Below are 19,074 nucleotides of genomic sequence, written 5' to 3' on the forward strand. Positions count from 1 at the left end.
ATGACATGCGCATGGCTGATTCAGCGATTTCGACTTTACCCACAATGCACTTAGCAACTCAGGCTGTGTTGAAATTTTTGAACTGACTGAGAAAATGAGATTTGGGTCATAGACAGGGACTGGGATTTAAGGCAAAATTTGGGCAAACAATAAGGCTGGGAAATAGGATTTGGCAAAATTTGGGCTGGGAAATTGAATTATTATACACCCCTCGTCAGGAACCTCCTTGAATACAGACACCCTTCGCCGTGGGGTTTTCGATGCTCGTTGACTAGCACCCGGGTATAGGGGGAAGGGTCTCGAAAAGTTTCATAAGGGGATGCTCCGACTCGACTCGAGGTCGGTATACCATTTTGACAGAAAAGGTAAACCCCTTTCCCAAGCAATGCATTCCTTTTCAACTGGGCCTGAGGCGAGCCCAGTCCGGGAGGGAGAGGGGGGGGGGGGGGCTACTCAAAAACGTTTTGTACGGGAAGGCTCCGCCCCGAGGTCCAACCCCTTACCCTTTTATATACCATTTTGACAAAAAAGGCACCCCTTTTGTAAACTTTTTACTGAAAAAAGGTACCCCTTTCATATACCTAAAGGACCTGGCATTTACCAAAGACTTGTCATTTTTATGCAGCGTTTAGGGGCGAAAGTAAAATGATACAGCCATAATCCTTGTGTGTATGTTCGAAATATTTTCAGGCGCGTAGGAGGGGGGTTCGAGGGGTTCGAACGAACCCCCTTTGGAGGTCAATAATGGAGGACTGAAAACACAAATTCTTGATTTTCTGCCTTTAGCAAATAGTGGGGGAATGGAAAACAAACTTTGAGTGTTGCAGCTTTTAAATTACCTTGCAAGGAAACGGAGAATGGATACAAGTGATCCCATCGTTGAAAAATATTTCCTTAACAGGAGTTCGGGATTTGATAAATGGAGTCTCAATAGACGAAAGGCGGGGAATACAATTTCGGGGGACCCAGGTGATACGTGTATTTAGCGCATATTAACGCTTTGACGCTGCTTTTAGTACATTGACGGTGGAGCCGGGGGGGGGGGCTTAAGCTTTTACCCTGAGATGCCTTTGCAGCACGCGTCAAGCTTTCGTAAAACGTTTAATGTACTAAGCCGGTATGTATGTGTGAATGTATCAAGTTAACAAAACGCCGGAAATATTGTTGTTACGTGTATGACTAAAAATACCTGTTATTTTACACTCCATCAAGTTTGAAATATTGACGTGCACAATGCTGAAAATAGATTTCCGGGCCTCTAGTTTCAAAATATTCTGGGGGGACATGCCCCCAGACCCCCCTAGAGGCCGCGCCCGGCGCTCGTATTTAATTCCCCCCCCCCCCCACTTAATAAATATTCCTGTCAATACGAACACCCTTCCAAAAACCTTAGCTACGCGCCTGATTTTAATTGAAGGTTCTTTTAAATACCTAAATTACCGATATCCCTACCCTTTCATATGCCTAAAGTAAACCTGTGAAATCCCTACCCTTTTATATACCTGAAACATAAAAAAGGTACCCCTTTCGGGCGGAGCCTCCCCGTATAGGCCATCCATTTCGGGAGCCCAGTCCAAAATTTGCCCATTTTCGCTCAAACTGATCTTCCGTATTTTCCTTCGATCGTTGAACTCGGGAAAAGAATCGCGACAGAACGGGACGCCAAATCAAAACGGGAGGCGGGATGGGGCAGGGGGGGTGGTGGTCAGCGAGAAAAAAAGAGGGACTGACACAGTCGTGTTACAGAGGTACACATGGCGAAAATTCGTTATAACTAACTCTTTAACCCTATATACCCAGCTGTTTCTCTGTGCCAGGAGCCCATAATGGGATCCTGCCTTGTGCTAAACAGGGGTACGAGCACGGCCATTATGAATTTTCAAAACAAGGTCTGTCCAAACTTGTGCATAAAATGCTAGCAAGCACGGTCTGAGGCAACCACGTTGTCTATATAAGGGGTTAAAATTGAATTTGAACGACGGCAGATCTTAGCACCTTTAAAATTTCCTTTAGGGCATTCCAATTAGAAGTGTCCTCCCTAGAATTAGAACTATGCAGGGCTAGAGTCTCTTGCCGATCCTCTCGAGCTGACCAGGAAAATCCTTCTGGTCCTACTCAAGTCAGTCATTCTGTACCGGTATTCTCAGTTTTCCAGACAAGATCGTGCGCAAACTGGGTGGTGTAATGAATCACTCATTTATTTAAAATCTTTGAATTGAAGTGCTTCATTAGAACATTGCGTCGAAGAATAGGCCGTTTCCGAGTTACCCTTTGCCTCTGTTTCAAAACGAGTCTACGTGCGAAACCATTCAAATGAAAATGAGTTTGATTTGCATGAAAATGGACTTGTAGGTGAAACTCATTTTCATATCAATGGTTTCGCACTTAGAATCGTTTTGAAACAGAGGCAAGGGGTAACTCGGAAATGGCCAATTCTCTTCTTTGCATCCTGGGACACTTATTTCAATCTCTTTAACGGAAACTAGATGTTCAAATAATCTTTATTAATTTATTACTTACGAAAAAAAAAATAAAACATGACAGAAATGTACAACACTGAAACCAAGCGCTGGATTTTTTATGACTGTTTTGCAAACCAAAATGTCATAAAAAGAGCTCTTAGTTCGGATACTAATCATGCATATTTAGACTAAGACTAGTACTTAACCAATAAAATTATCTTGGGAGGAATGCATAGCTCTTAAGTTTAGCAATGTAATAAAACTGGCCTGTGTATTTTTATTACGGATATCTCTGAGGTTGTTTCCATAATTGTATTTTTTTTTTCATGTTATTTTTGTGGAAAACGAAAAATGTCATCCCTAAAGCAGAAACAACTGCTAAGCAAAGGGTACTTACACTGTAAATTACTGACACTTAGTCTAAATTTCGGCATTTTCGAGGTTTGGTTTTTCATTTTATAGTTTATAAAGTGTTAGACTGAGAGCTGGCGTGGCAGTACACAAAAGTATTATTGCTACTTGATTTCTAAAGGTAAGCTTGGATTGCGGTTCATCGCACCTTTTGGCTGAATTTATTAAACCTTCACGTATAGCCCTTTCAGAGTAACAATTATATTTACGTTTGTTTGGTAACCACAATGCCAAAAGCGTTAATGCAACCGTTTTCTGCGATATTCTCAGCTCACAGACCATTTAGTTGTTGTAAATCTTTGGGTTTCCTCGGTATAAAAACTTGGGAATTTTTCTTTGTTTTGGAACTATTGTTTTCCTACACTATACTTATTTTCAGGTTCTTTGCTGTCTAGGTCTTTCTTTGGTTTACGTCACTGGTGAGTTTCACAGGTTTTTACAGCGAGGATGAGCCAAAATCTTTCGAGCTCGAGAAAAAACCTAGCCTCAACCATCATATTCAAATACGTATGCTTCAAACAACTCCCCCATCCCTCTCTTTTGAATAACTGCAGCACAAAAACATCCTTCTAACAGTACAATCAACAATTACCTGAAACGACCAGCTAAAATTGAGCATAGCTATACAAAAACCATATTTGATATGATATCAAATCTTATTATGACCATTCTTTTATGGACTAGTAGACAAGTGTTCATTGTTTGACCATCCGCGATGATATTAGTTCATATCTGGTCACCGCTCCTGGACAAACACGAGTGCTGAAAGGACACTCATTTACCGGTAGTAGACACTCATTCTCTTGAGATCTTCACTTGTGTGTGTGTTTTAGTTTAACAGTCTTCAGGTTGTAGATTCATTCCAATTAGTTTATTAGTTTTAAAACTTTGCCGATCGCAATGGTTTTTCCTGAAAAGAAAAAGAAAGTTAAGGAAGTGGTTAGTTGATTAGCCTGAAATGACAGTCTGCCGCCCTCTGACCAATTGGGGGTCGTGGGGGGAGGGGGGGGGGGTATTTCGTCTGACATTTTAGGCTATAAATTGATACCTTAAGGTTACTATTGTGAGCAGCTACTAATTTAAGCGACTTTAGCAAGTTTGGCAAAAAATCGCTAAATTTAGTACTCGCTAAAATTTGTCTTGGTCAAATTATATGCTTGTTAAATTTAAGTACCCCCCTACCCGCCCTACAGGAAAACAAAATTAAACATAGTTGACTTGAAAAATTCTTTAAAAAATGGATACCAGTAACTTTGTTCTTTTTGGCTATGCAAATGTTGGTTTAATTGGAAATGAGTTGTTTGTTGTTTTAATGAAAATTTATTTCCATCTTAGCTATAGTATATGTTCATTAAAAAACTAGTTTACACGATATCACTATTTTTGAAACTCTTCAGAAAATCGCTAAATTAAATAGTCGCTAAATCTTGCTTAGAAAAAATCGCTAAAATTAGTAGGCGCTAAAAATAGTAACGTTAAGGTGTAATTTAATATCCACTTGATACTCAATCACTGGGCTAGGGTACACAAGAAAATTCTGAGGTCATTGTTTATTTTATTTAATTGTTGTTCCCTCAGTCAATGATGTAAGACCTTACAATAGCTCCTACATTCTCTATTTTCCAATCGCCCATAATACATTTTGTTTGCCCCCCCCCCCCCAATTTTGCATAAACTACTGTTTTCAAATTCTCTTGGGAGGACTGCATATTTCCAAAACAATAGTTTATGCAAAATTTGGGGGGCAAACAAAGTGCATTATGGGCAATTGGAAAATTGGAAAAAAACTGGAACATATGTTCAGCGAGACACCACCTTTTGGGACTCGTGAAAATCGAGCTTTTTACTTAATCAAACAGTGCCCCAACTCAAATTTGTTACAGTAACCTCTAGTCCAACAACTGCATTGAGACAAATATTCATTTATCATTTTTAAAAAAAAATCAGTGTGAATTACATTCTCAGTACCTTCATCTCTGAGCGTAAATCTTCCCATCTGTTGGAAGTCGGCAAACTTCTCTATACACACAACCCCTGTTGTTTGCAGCCTAGCTATTGCTATGTGATCTTGTTTAATAAATCTTGGTTTATCCTTCTGTCTCTTGCCTGTTTTCTTGTCAACTAACGCTATTAAATGCTACAAGAATACAAACAATAATGACAGTTAAAAAAGATTTAAATGATCAACTTATTTCAGTAACAAATGCAAGTGATTTGCTTTGGTCCTTGCAGTGAGGAGTTATTAACAGGCCTTGAAGTTCTCAACAAGTTTATAAACAGGGAATTGCATTTGACACATTTTTCCACCATAAGGTGGACCGGGTGTTTTTTTTTTTAGTGAATCTTTGGAGAATCAAATACATTATAAATTCTTAGGCAAAACATCAACAAACTATCTTACCACAAATGTACATTCTTCTATGACATTGTGAATATGTAAAACAGCGCTATATCCTGCACAGATGATAGACTTGTGTTCAAGAATAACCACCTACATGTAAAACAAACACTTTTTTAACAAGTAACCACTCAACCTTTTAAAGACAAATCTATAACTAGAAATACAGTAACGTAGTATTAAAATGGTTTGAACCCAGAAGTATCAGCAGTTCGTATAGTGTGATAGTCTGTCTCCCACTCAGGCTGTCAAAACCTCAGTCACCAACAACAATTGTTTACAGAACTAGGAATACAGTACATGCAGTTCTCACAAAAAAGGCCCAGTTAGTAGATTTCATCTAACATACTTAGTTTGTAGGGGTTCAAAATGTCACATAAATAACAGATTTACAAACTTGAAAGTTGTAAAGTTCTAATGGTAGTTTGAATTAATGCTAAAGCTTACTCACCCCCTTTCTAAAAGAACATTATTTGAAATTTTATTCTTGGGCTGAGGTAGAAGATTTGATCCAGAAATGAACTTGAAGTTTTTAAATTAATTTTTGAAACATGGTTGTATTGTGGCAAAAAATTCTAAACCTCTCTTAAATGCATTCAAATAGCACATCATGTGCACATTTACATTACTGACAAGGCATGACCATGTTGGTTCTGGGTTGAATTTGCACAAAAAATGACCAGTGCTGTAAATGGAATTGTTTTTGTTTGTTTGCTTATTTTACAACAAACAGATTCACTGTACCTGAGCTTCAAATGTTTTGACTGTATGGCATAAGTTGTCTGGTGAGCAGAGCACAAACCCAGGAGACACATCCTACAAGAATTAAAAAAATATATTTATTTCAATTTCATTATATATCGATATTGTTTGTCATGCAACAAGCTAATTACATTCTATTGAATCGCACAAAATGAGACTCATGATTCTTGACTCTAGAGACAAGATACTTGTGTTAAATCTTGTACCAAATTGACTGGTGTTGTGCATCAAAAATGTCAGGTAGTAACTTTGTTAGTAACAATATGTTTTTCACCAAGAAGATGCAAAAGCCTTTAATAGTCTAGTACTTAAAGTCCTCACAAGCCTTAAGTTGAGGATACTGTTTTTGTTTGTTTGATTTTTCTTTTCCTATTATAAGCTTTCTAGCTTTCACTCAATTTTATTAAAGTACAGCTATATATAGTACGCCTTAAGAAGATTTTCTAATCATATAATCTCAGTGAGAGTGTGGGATATGACAAATAATTAATTATATTGTACAAACCTCTTCTTCAATTCCTCTCAGTTTAAGTTTAACATTATCTCCAGCCACTGCTCCTGATTTTTCTTCTTCATCAAAAATGATTCCTAACACTTCTACTGGGACCTGTGTAGTTAGTACAGTGTGATTATAATCTAATAATTAATTGAAAATTAAAACCTTCTTCTGCCTCCTAGGGGAGTCCGGGGCATGCTCCCTGGAAATTTTTTGAAATGAATAGGCGCTGAGATGCAATCTGGTGCATTTTGAGAGACAATAGCAAAGCGCACAAGGTCTAAAAATAGAATGCAAATGAATATAACCCCCACAAGGCTCAGAAAACATTAGGGTGTTCTGAGAAAAACAGAAAGAATCAAGGCAAAGTTTTTGTTTATGAAAGTGTTTTAGGAACACTAGCTGTTTTAGAAAATCGTCCACCATTTCAGTTTGTTTACAAGTCTGAGTCTTGTCCGAATCATGATGTCACTCAGGCACTTGCTATTAGTGTCCTTAGACAGGAAATACTAACTTACATGAAGCTGTCTTAAAACAGGAGTTATCAAAATGATCTAGACAAGACCAACTGAAAAAAATGTATTATAACATACAACGAACAAAAAAACGTTCCTGTGGAAAATATGTTATATTCATCACCTTATTGGGCATCAACATCAGTGAATCCCCCTTCGAAAGACTTCCAGATTCCACCTTACCAAGTACCACAGTTCCCATGTCCTACAGTCATGTAAAAAAAGAAAAACGACATTAAAATTGCAAACATACAGTGGAATCATGGTTTCTAGAAACTTCAATTTTTCAAAACTCGCGATAACTCGAATGAAAAGCGGTTTCCCTACCATCAGTCAAACACTGCAATTTTACCCCTGATTTATTGAACTCCCTGATATTTTCTCGAAACTAATACATCTATTCATCTCCCTTGCCCGGGGGGGGGGGTACTCCCTATAATGGCCTATACGTAGAGGCTCCGCCCGAAAGGGGTACCTTTTTCAGGCTTAAGGTATATGAAAGGGTAGGAATTTTACAAGTTTTGATATACGAAAGGGTATGGAAATCTGTCATTTAGGTATTTAAAAGGGCCTTTAATTAAAATATTTCGAACAGACGCAATTTACGGCTGTATTATTTTAAGGTATTAAGCGCTACGAGAAAATGACAAGAAAACGTCCTGTTCTAAGTCTAAGCCATGTCTTTTAGGTATGTGAAAGGGGGTACCCTTTTTCAGTAAAAGGTATACGAAAGGGGTACAATTTCTGTCAAAAATGGTATATAAAAGGGTAAGGGGTCAGAGCTCGGGGCGGAGCCTCCCCGTATAAAACTTTTTTGAGTGCCCCCCCCCCCCCAACCCGGCTCCCTTGGAGGTTCGAGGAAATCAAGATTCTACTGTTCTTTTAAATAATTCAGAGAAAGATTGTCTGCATAAACTGATGAAAGTTTCCTTTTACACACTCAATTCTTTTTAAATCTGGGAAAACATCTTAGCACTGATTGAAGTGGTGTCGTAGATCGGCTGTTACTCATTTGTGTAGCTTCATAACCACATAACATATATCTGCTAGTTTCTCAAAGAAACTAGCTTGTCTTAGATATATTAAATTCGAGGATAAATAAAGTTTTATGTTATATGTTATGTTATGTTAATAATTACTCAGAGACACGAAACAAATTTCTTTAGAGCTATGCAGTCAGTATGAAATTTTTCTGGTCAAATCCCATACATCTTACCAGAAAAAAATATTACTGAGCAAATAACTGGAGAAGTCTGTTTATCCATATTAAGAGAAAGCAATAATTGCTTGACATTATTTCATACAATGTATGCACTATGACAATAAAACTGTTCCCACCTTATATCTTTCTGAAAGCGGTATCCTAAGAGGGCCATCTGGGGACCGTGACAGTGATGGTAGTTCATCTATGTATTCCAAGAATGCCTTGCCACTGCAATACAAGTCAATCAAGTTGAAATGTTATATAAAATATCTTATAGTATGTCAGTAAAATGTGTTATCAACAAGATTTATCAACAGGACTTATACACAAACAAGCAAAAACTATAAATTGAAGAAGATTTCAGCAGGATTATGACACAATGATTATAGATCCATGAATGAACCTTTTTAGAAACAATCATTTTATTCACGACATGATAATGGTGTCAAGATGATGTCAAATCATTCTCCAATGTTATGACACCATTATTATCCAATGTTATGACACCATTATAGATCCATGAATGAACCTTTTAAGAGATGAACATTTTATTCATTACTTGATAATGGTGTGACAACGTGGAATCATTATCCAATGTTACCGCTAATTTTTGTTTGGTAAGTACTTGTAAAATAATGTATCTTTCTCTCAAAGTGGACTGAGTATGTGCTGACGAAAACAAAACTGAGTACTACCCTCACCTGTACCAAGAGCATACAGCAGGATCTAGTCTTTCACGAAGATTGGCACCTGTCAGTCCTGAGCAAGGCATGTAGTGGACATCTGTCGAAAAACAAGACAATCACAAAATGTACTTCATTTAATTTTTAAACTGTAACCAGCAAGATACACTTGCGACGTTTTCATTTACACAAACTTCACCAACATTTAAATTTTAGATAGAGTTCAACAAACCACATTACAGAAAATGGCCAGTTGCAAATATCACATTTTAGCCAAAGTGAACCTATTTTAGATGGGACTAACTGAAATTTAGGCAAGGATAAACTCAAGACAATTGCTGGCCAGCAGGCACTCTCCTGAATCTGGGGCAGTCTCAGGGTTTTTATCAGGGCTTGGGCTAATTTACAACTCTCCTGTGGAGGTCAAGCCATTTTATTTGCATTGCCTTTCCAGCAGGTGCTTCCAATCGCCTTTCGTTCCCACCCTCCCTTCCCTCTACACCAAGAATCAGGTAGTATTTAGGACTTCATGCTTCCACTCAGTTTTTATCTCAGTGTGGTGGTGCCTGGTGGTTGCCGCTCACATGGTTGTCATGGTTATCACTAGTGCTTGCTGGCAGCTCCCACATAGATTCAGGCATATCTCCACACACATTTATTGGTGATGAGTTTAACAGGAAACTGAAGATTAGATAATTGAACTTGTAGCCTCCTAAGGTATAAGGTGAGCTAAGGTAGATTGTTGAATTACTTATACAATCACATGACTGGCAAGGAATGATACTTTACCTGTCTTTGGGTTAAAGCCACTTTTCTTTAAGAATGGAGTCAGTTTTGTTCGGATTTCTTCATACCTTAAGATAAACAAGAAACAGTTCAATTAAAGCAAGAACCACTGACCAGTCTACATTTTAGACAAAGTTCTTCTTTTACATATGATTCACAGGAATAGAAAAGATTTTTCCGTGTTTCAGTCAAGTTGTAAAATACTTGACAGTGGATGTTATGAATGATCTCAAAAAAAGCAGTGAAAACACTCTTCTACAACTCATGTTTTCACAGTATATATTGTTCTCCCACATGTAAATGAAAGGCATGGTGGAAAAAGGGCAGAAGCGATTTTTGGTTCAAATTGAACATTGCCAAAACAATTAAAATTCGCAAACAAAAAAGTTGAAACAAGTTGAGCATTGTTGGTTTCAATATTCTGACAACCAAAAGGTTTCTTTTGTTCATCCAAAAACTCCTCAAGACATTTTGAATACATTATATCTCAAAAACGAAGGGGAAAACAGTGGGGAAAAAATACAGGGCAATGCTTAACACACATAAACAAACCTGCATGCAAAATTTGGAGTTGTTTTGGCAATGTTCAATTTCAGTCAAGAATCGCTACCACCCTTTTTCCACCAAGCCTTTCAAATGTTCTATAACTCTACAGAAACACAGACAACATTTTCAATTTCTGACAAAGCATTTCTGATTCCTCCAGAAACCAACCTTCCTTCATCCCATTCCACTGTAGGATCATCCATTTTGTTAACAAGGATGACCAAGTGTTTTACTCCGGCTGTTTTTGCCAACATAGCATGCTCTCTGAAAAAAAAAAATACAGAAGCGCAATGGCAAAGATGAGAAGATGAAAATATCTGGGGGTTTTTTAAGCACAGACCACCCTCCCAATTTGAAGGTATTGGCCTCAATAAAGAAACAAGATGGATTTGAAAACATTTCAGTCTGTGCTACGTCTTAAGCGATTCTGTAACACACCCCAAAAAGCTACATAAAAACTTGTTTTCTCTTGGAAAATTCTCTCCTGCTGGTCTATGCTATGCTTGGCTGCAATTTAAACGTAAATGCTTTTGTTGAATATGCCAGAGGCTACAATCATGCTTGGCATGTACAGTATTGTAAGTGCTCGACAGGTATAAACTAATCTTGTCTAGGACAACAATTATTTTTCCAAAATTAATTTACCTTGTCTGCCCTCCTCTTTCAAAACCAGTTTCAAATTCTCCTTTCCTGGCAGAGATGACCTGAGGGAGAGGAATACAGTTCAATGGCAAATCATTTATCATTCTGCTCTATTCAGCAGAACTGCCAAAAACTGTTCCACTATGAGTAGGGAGGGACATGTTTTTACCAGTACCACTTACGTCTTGCAAGTGCATCCTATAAAAGCTATTTATCTAACATGTTTAGAATATTTCCACAAGTTCATGTTGACCCCCACTGGCTGCACTGGCTGAGTTATTAAAAGCTATTTTAGGCCCTTGGTCAACCTACTTGTACACAGTCCCTGATGTACTCACTTCTTTTTAAAATGCACTTGCCTAGTTCTTGTTGGATAAGTTGCTAAGCAACTCAACATACATAACATCTTTCTGAAACTACTGTGCACCATTGAGTAAACTTTTAGGGTACTCTAAAGCCTTCACACTATTTTGCATTGGAGAATAAGAATTGGCAAGCTCTTTGGTCAACAGAATCATAGGCCTTGTGTGTCTATGTCTTGCCTTGCTTTGTGACAAAAAATTAACATTTGACATAAAACAACACTAGCTGACCCTGACTGGAATCCTAAAGGAGACTCCAAAAACTTCAATTGCTACATTTTGTTTTTCACATTATCATGTATGGGAAAAGCAAACAAAACTTCGCTGAGTCTTATGCTGGTCCTAATTGTGGTTCTTTTTTTTTTTTTTTTTTTTTTTTTTTTTTTTTTTTTTTTTTTTTTTTTTTTTTTTTTTTTTTTTTTTTATTAAAACTCACCAAAACTCCAAGGTCTGCCTGTGCTGCGCCGCTGATCATGTTTGGAACAAAGCTCTTATGTCCTGGTGCATCCAGTAATGTGAAGTGTTTGTTGGGTGTGTCAAACGCCGCTCTTCCGACTTCTACAGTTTTACCCTGAGAGGTAACAGTGGTGTAAGAAAAAATTACTTTCAAGGCATTTTATCATAAATGCTGCAGTTCTAGCCATTTGCAATGATTAAGGCAATCACTGGGATGTTTTAAATTAAGGTATCTTTTACCTCTACATAGAATATTCAAGTACATTGGATAGTTAGTTGTCAAGGAAATTACATACAGATCACTGTTAAATTAACAGGCAGAGTTTGTATGAAATATAAACAAAACAAAAACAATTTCCTGTTGAAGTGTATATGACATGAAAAATATTTTCTGCTTATTTGAAAGGCCTTTCGAAATACAGAAGAATGGCGTTTTTCTTTTCGAAATATCTTTTTTCGTTTCAGAGATATTGACGTTTTTGTATTATGCAAATTAGATCAGTGATGACGTCACAAGATTTGACTCAAAAAATAGTAAAATACTGAATAAACAATATCTCTAAAACTATTGAAGCAGTGTTCTTGAAACTTGGCACCACAATTGTGCATCACAAAAGAAACAAAATGTTACTCTTAGTATTGTTGCCATAACAACTCTTTCAGCTCCAGTCTCTCTCTATCTAAAAGACAAATATTCCCATATCTGACCTCTAAAGTGAGACAAAGGGTCCTGCTTAGAACAGACATAGTTCCCATATTGCCCAAATTCCCACTATTGGTTTGGCTGCGCTAGATGGTTCTTGGTTTACGACAAAAACTGGGAATTTCAGTTTTTATTGAGACAGCACCAGCGGCAAAACTGTTGTCATGGCAACAGCCCTAAGAGTAACATTTTGTTTCTTTTGTGATGCACATTTGTGGTGCCAAGTTCCAAGAACACTGCTTTAATAGTTTAAGAGATATTGTTTATTCAGTAGTTTACCATTTTTTAGAGTCAAATCTTATGACGTCATCACTGATCTAATTTGCATAATACAAAAACGTCAATATCTCTGAAACGAAAAAAGATATTTCAAAAAGAAAAACGCCATTCTTCTGTGTTTCGAAAGGCCTTTCAAATAAGCAGAAAATATTTTTCATGTCATATACACTTTAAAAAGACCCTGTAGATAGAGAGATTTCATTTAACCCGGGAAACAATACATGTCTTCCAGTTTGTGCATAATAGTCGAACTGAAACAAAAGAAAACAATGGAATTTGCTCTAATACAGGACCGTGTAGTATCTAAAAGTGTAATAACTATTTCACGGGTTAACTGAAATCACTCTATACAATGCTGTTGGGGCCAAGACATGATGTCTAATACTTGCCAAAACATTTTGTCGATTGATGACTTCCACCTTGTGGTAATTACCGGTATTAGAAACAATATCAAATGAACTTTCCATCGTTTAAAACCGTAACAACTGTACTATTCTTAAAATCCGATATCAACTGTGTACATATCAGTGAACAATATAGCTGTACCTTATCTCGTTCTTCCTGGTTTGTGTCCAAGGCCCATGATAAATACCTTAACGAAATAAGACAAACTTGTTCTTACAACCAAGATAGTAATAGTAAAGATGCAGGTAAACGAGGACACATTTTGGCAGACACATTGTTGCTCATGATGTTTTCTTGGTAGTCTAGTGGGTTAGCAAAATTATCGTTACACGCCGGACAAAAGAACCAAATTTGGCACACGTAGTCTTTGAGGCATGGGCTTTAAGAAAATATGATGCTCCAAAAACATGGATCGCGAGAAAGGACAATTACGTCATCACAAAAATCGACAACATATTTGTCATCTTCGATCCGCCATCTTGGATTTGAAATTTTTTCCAAAACGTAAGAAAAACGCCAAAAATTACTAAAAAGTACTGAAAATAATAAAATGGTGCAAAAAATGCCCAAACGGTAAAAATAACTGCATTAAAAGTTAATTTTTATCTATAAAAACACAAAAATTACAAATTTGGTAAAACATTTCTATCAAAATGCCATTTCCATGGCAACATCAAGTCTCTGACACAACAACCTGTCATATCAAATTATTTCTAAATATATTTTAGATAAAGTTGCAAAACTTGGCAGTGTTTGGTTGAATGTTGAAAAAGTTATTAACGTTCAAAGTCGGCGCGGGCACTTTCCGCCCCCCGGTCTGGATAGTGTTAAGATTCCTTTTTTGTGATACTTTATCAAATTGACGGAAAACGCCCACTCCAGCTACACTTTGAGGAACAGTTTGATTTTAAGTGGCTGTTTGAATGCTATTCCTGCCTCCTCCGGAATTGCCACGCACTGACTTGCAAATTATTTTCTTTCCACTTCCACATTCAGGTTTTTAGTGAAAAATTTATTAGCCTCTGTACACACGGCCAAACCCCCAACCTGGTATGCAGCTCTTTGAATATTGTTAGCAAAGCATCATGAAAAACAAATTACTTCCTGTTAAAAAATAGTTTTTTAAAGATGTAATTGTAATTTGGTTTTCTACTTACTTCTAATTATGTACTGTCAATTCTCTCTTCTAACTGTAACGAACTTGCATTGTTTTAAGTAAGGAAAGGCTTCACAAAAAGGAAAATTTGTATCGCAGCCCAACAAAAGGCGTGAAATGCAGGATCGGAATTGACTTTGATTGCTCCATACCTAAATCTCTCTGGCAGACAGCGATCCTACACTACCTCCACTTAATTGACAGTTTTCAGTTCCCGCCTGAGAAATGGCAGAAAGATTTGTTCTGAGTACTCTGAATACAATTGTGTAACGTTTGGCTAGGATTGTAAATCAGGACGTTACAGTTAAACACTTCACATTCAACCGGTTTTTTTCCGGTATCTTGCGTTACTTTGGATAGACTTGGGCGAATAATATGCTAAGGTCGCCTTTACCTTGCTGGCTACTGATATACCGCCATACGTCATGCCCGCTTGCTTTGATTCGATTTTTTGATAAAAGACTTGTGGTAAATAATGGCAGTCAATTCCTCTTAATGGTCGGGTGATTGATTTTGTAGTTTTATTCATTACCTCTTTACAGACCATTTAAAATGGAACGAGGTTGTAAATTGTATTGTCGTTTCCCAAACCGATTCTTTAAAAGTGCACTATTAGACGGGATGGGTTCTTCGTTAGCGCCAAAACCCCTCTAGTGTTCTTGACTTTGGCTTTTTTCTGTTCGTGGGCTTGATTGATAACAAATCACATAAAGCCGGCTAGATGTTTCCTGGATGACTCATTACACGCTGAAAATGTTGGACACTAACCCAGCGACTGCAATTGACGTGGTTGTCTAAAGCATGCTCTAGGTCTTGAAGATACTCTTGCCTTGTTCTCTGTGGGAATGTATCAATGCCAAGAGAACTATTTCTGTTTCTGCACATGCTTATGTCAAGATCGTCCTTGCATGTCGCCATTTTTTGTAATCTTGCCCCCAGCTTTTCGTAAAACCCTTCTGTTGATTAAGGTGCTTGCACTTGTTTCCTCGCCTTATAATGTATTAGTAATGTCCGACTAATATGCGTTGCTTTCAAAAACCAATCTGTCGATTCTTAGTCATTTAGACAACCAGTACCGCGCAACAGAGCCCCAAGGGCATTCCGCAACATCTTCTCGATATGCAGTCCTCAAGGTACTATAAGGAACTTTTCCCCATACAATTGTGGTATGTTTCACTGAATTCTATGTTTTGTAAATTTTTGTTTAAAGAGAGCTTAAATGTTTGTTGTTACGTACCTTGCATGCTGCAGCAAACCATGCCAGCCACACAAGTTTTTATGTCAGTTGTTCATATCTAGTTTGTCTGTAAGTAACATCCGCTGAAGTATATTTAACTTTTTTAAAACAGGCCCATGCTTTTAATTGACAGTTATTATAAAACAATGTCAAACTGTTTTGCTTATCCTATCTTCACGAAAGCCAGGAAGCCCTTACTAAATTCCATTCATTGTCATATTACACAAAACAGCCAAAAATACCTGTCTTACGTAAAAGATGACGTCACTTTCACCCTCCAAGTGAGACGATTTTTTTGGAGCATGGGATTTTTGGAAATTTTAAGTTCAAAGGTCTTTGTTTATCAAGTTTGGTGCTTTTGTCCAGTGTGTAAAGATTTCTGCAAAATTTGGTACTAACCCACTGGACTATGGGTGTACAAATGAGGAAACATATTTTGCGAACACAAAATGATTGAAAAATTGCAATACAAATCATTTATACATGCAGAATACAAAAGAACTCCAGAGAGGCAAGCTCATAGATTGAGACATCAACATGCATTACTAATTTCTAATAAAAACAGTGGAACCTCTCCTTACAGACACCTCTCTATAATGGACAATCTCTGATGTCCCGAACAAAATTCTTACACATTTTCTTTTGAAAAAACCTCTGTAATACGGCCCCACTCTAATACGGACAACAGACACTAAATCTGGCCCCTAAGGAGCAAATTCATATAAACCTTTATTACGGACACTCCGGTGATCAGGCGATGATAGTATGTGTATGTAATACAAGTTCACAATGCACAATGTAGTTAGTACTCTACTAATAGACGATGTGTCTCAATGCTGCATATTAAACAGTAAAGATGCAGTTAAAAGAAAAGTGTTGGCCTTATTTTAGTTACTGAACACTTCAAGCTGTCAGTGGAGTCATACAAGTGACGTCATAGTGGTGACCTCTTTAATACGGACACCTCTCTAATACGGACATTTAGCTTTGTCCCAGCGGTGTCCGTATTAGAGAGGTTCAACTGTATTACTACATTCTCAACAAACATTTACCATGTTTCTCTGTTTTTCTCTTTTGCTTCTCTTTCATATTTTTCCAGTGTTCTTTTGTCGACCTGTCCTGTCAGATACCTACAGGTACAACAAATATAATTAATAATTTATAATAAATAAAAAAACAAAGACTGATTTATGGATAGCCATACAATACACAATGTTTACTTTGAGTGCTAAAATAGTAATTTAATGAAATGCCATTCTAGTTTCTGTCTCCTTCAATACTACTATTTGAACGAACAATTTATTTAGGTGCTTAATTTGTTTTATGAATAATGAAAAACCTAACTTACATCACATGACCACCAATCGTTGATTTTCCAGCATCTGAAAGAAATAATATTTTTTTAACTTACATGCAACTTACAGTACATGTGTAAACTTGTGCAACAAGACAGAGTTTAAGCTAAATTCATGAGCAGTCCATCTTAGCGATCTACTGTATATTACAAAATTTAGAATGTCACCGAATCAATCAGAATGCTCTTTAGAAGTCCTCAGGTCACCATGGTTATCTTCATAAAGCTTCAGGTAAACCTTGGAGACTCTGTATAACTTCAAGAAATTTTCTAAGTAATTATGCACTCAACACTGACTGAAAACTGTTTCCTGTTTTAGCTTATCAGAATTCAGTAGTTTTTGCCCAGCTCCATATTATACATGTACAGTGTACAAAGAAGTTAGTTTCTGCTAGCCTGTGGCAAGTGGATTTTACAGTCGAGCAAGTGGACGTTATCCTTCACTTGCACGATGGGCAAGTCAAGCATCATAAGCATTGTGCTTATGAGAATTTTTTTGCGGCTGCCTAGTAAAGATGACTTTCGGGCTAGTACATCCCGTCTACATCTTGCCCAAAAATTCAATTTCTTTGCACCCTGATGTAACAAACCATGATACAGGACCAAAGCCAACATGCTGCTCTAATGAAGAAACAGTGAATCATATTGAAGCTCTTACCAACATGACCAATAAATATAATATTAACATGCTCTCTTTTGTCTTCTGCTTCTTCTTCTGCAACTTCTTTCTTTGCAGTTTTTTTCACAGGTTTCACTTCTTCTTCCTCCTCCTCCTCTTCCTCCACTTCAGCTTCATCAGCCTCCTGGTTACCTGCGGGAACCAAACACAGTCAACCAAAAATGTGAGTCTACACATGTAGATAATAGCAAAAGGCAGGAAAAATATTTATGGTTGCAATGTAAGATTCAATCCCATGATGACATTTCAGTACCGGAAATAATTTTTCTCACTTAAAACATGAGTCCTTCCAAACTTTTACTTTGAATGGACATAATTATTACAAAATTGGTCAGACATTAATTCGCATTTCAAATCAAACACGTTAAAATTTTTTGCCCCCGCAGGGTTTTGGCCCAGAGGCCAAAACCCAAAGAGGCATCATTGTAATCCGCGCGAATATATAGTATATACTGGGAAAAATCTCGATTTGATCAATTTTTGCCCGCAAATAGTCTCGGGAGTTCTAAAATGCCGACAAGCTGAAAGCCCGCAAGTAGGTATCGGGAGTTGTAAAATGCCGACATAAGGTGATTGGTCAATGATGACGCAAGTAAACGATGATTGGGTAATGATGACAGCCCAAGCATGAGCATGTGCACGGATGACAACAAGCAAACAAACGACGCTTGTAAAGGTTGATTAGTTGGGCAGAATTTTGAACAAGATAATTTGAGGTTTTATTCGAGGCCTATTCATTTCACAATGTCTAAAAGCCAAAAGTAATGCAATTGTTGAAAAGACTTCGCGATAGTTAACTAAATAACTCGCAGAGAAGTAAGAAAATCCACATTTTTTACATCTAAGTGGCCGAAGAAGAAATATATCTAGGAACACGTACGAACATATCAAGCCATATCTTCAAATTTGTCTGCGATTTACGATAAGCAAGCCTTAGTCCAAAACCGCGATTTACCTAGCCCAAACTACTTGAACGGAGAAAGGCCTTGATCAGTCTATCTCCGGACGAGATTTACAAAAAATTTAAAAAAAGATCTCGAGATAATTGTTTAAGACTCGCGGCAGGTGAAACCGGAAACCAGAAGCGAGCGACTTTTAGAAAGTCAAGCGTTTTCATTGTCAAAGGTGAGAAATTCTTTCGTTATCCTTTCCTTTTAAAAGTTGATCGTTGTCATGAAGCGTGATTTACGATAAGAAAGCCTTTGTCCAACTGAACGTGATTTACCAGGCACAAACTACTTGAATGCAGAAAACTTCAAAAGTCTTGATCGGTCCACTTCCGGACGAAATTTTAATTTTACAAGATGATATGCTGACAAGAAAAGAAATTCAAAAGAGATCTTGAGATGCATTGTGATTATTTAAAACTCGTGGCAGGCTTTTGCTTTGACAGAGGTAAGAAATTCTTTCGACATCCTTTTCTTTCTAAAGATTGATCATTCTCATGTCATTCTTCATGCTCGGGCTCTCAGCCCATATATTTATAAAACAATTGGGCCGGTTCAAATGGTAATTTTAAAACGTTTCGCTGTTTCTAA

At 37.3% G+C, this 19,074-nt stretch overlaps 1 protein-coding gene across 2 annotated transcripts in view; it reads right to left on the bottom strand.

Annotated features, from left to right (window-relative positions):
- Window positions 1-2,489: 2,489 nt before the first annotated feature.
- LOC144632812 (eukaryotic peptide chain release factor GTP-binding subunit ERF3A-like) overlaps window positions 2,490-19,074 on the bottom strand; it is a 21,837-nt gene continuing 5,252 nt past the window's right edge. For both annotated transcript variants that reach the window (XM_078491552.1, XM_078491551.1), the window contains exons 4-19: window positions 17,516-17,668; window positions 16,852-16,885; window positions 16,556-16,633; window positions 13,252-13,297; window positions 11,704-11,838; window positions 10,909-10,967; window positions 10,432-10,527; window positions 9,721-9,785; window positions 8,950-9,031; window positions 8,383-8,476; window positions 7,169-7,249; window positions 6,539-6,640; window positions 6,016-6,087; window positions 5,275-5,364; window positions 4,842-5,010; window positions 2,490-3,783 (exon numbers count right to left, since the gene is read on the bottom strand). In XM_078491552.1, coding sequence (XP_078347678.1) covers window positions 3,740-3,783; window positions 4,842-5,010; window positions 5,275-5,364; window positions 6,016-6,087; window positions 6,539-6,640; window positions 7,169-7,249; window positions 8,383-8,476; window positions 8,950-9,031; window positions 9,721-9,785; window positions 10,432-10,527; window positions 10,909-10,967; window positions 11,704-11,838; window positions 13,252-13,297; window positions 16,556-16,633; window positions 16,852-16,885; window positions 17,516-17,668 — 1,400 coding nt within the window. In that variant the 3' untranslated portion in view covers window positions 2,490-3,739. The remainder of the gene's footprint in view (window positions 3,784-4,841; window positions 5,011-5,274; window positions 5,365-6,015; window positions 6,088-6,538; window positions 6,641-7,168; window positions 7,250-8,382; window positions 8,477-8,949; window positions 9,032-9,720; window positions 9,786-10,431; window positions 10,528-10,908; window positions 10,968-11,703; window positions 11,839-13,251; window positions 13,298-16,555; window positions 16,634-16,851; window positions 16,886-17,515; window positions 17,669-19,074) is intronic.

Source organism: Oculina patagonica, chromosome 12 (genome assembly GCF_052425735.1).
Source record: "Oculina patagonica isolate OP01 chromosome 12, crgOcupat, whole genome shotgun sequence".
Lineage (NCBI taxonomy): Eukaryota > Metazoa > Cnidaria > Anthozoa > Scleractinia > Oculinidae > Oculina > Oculina patagonica.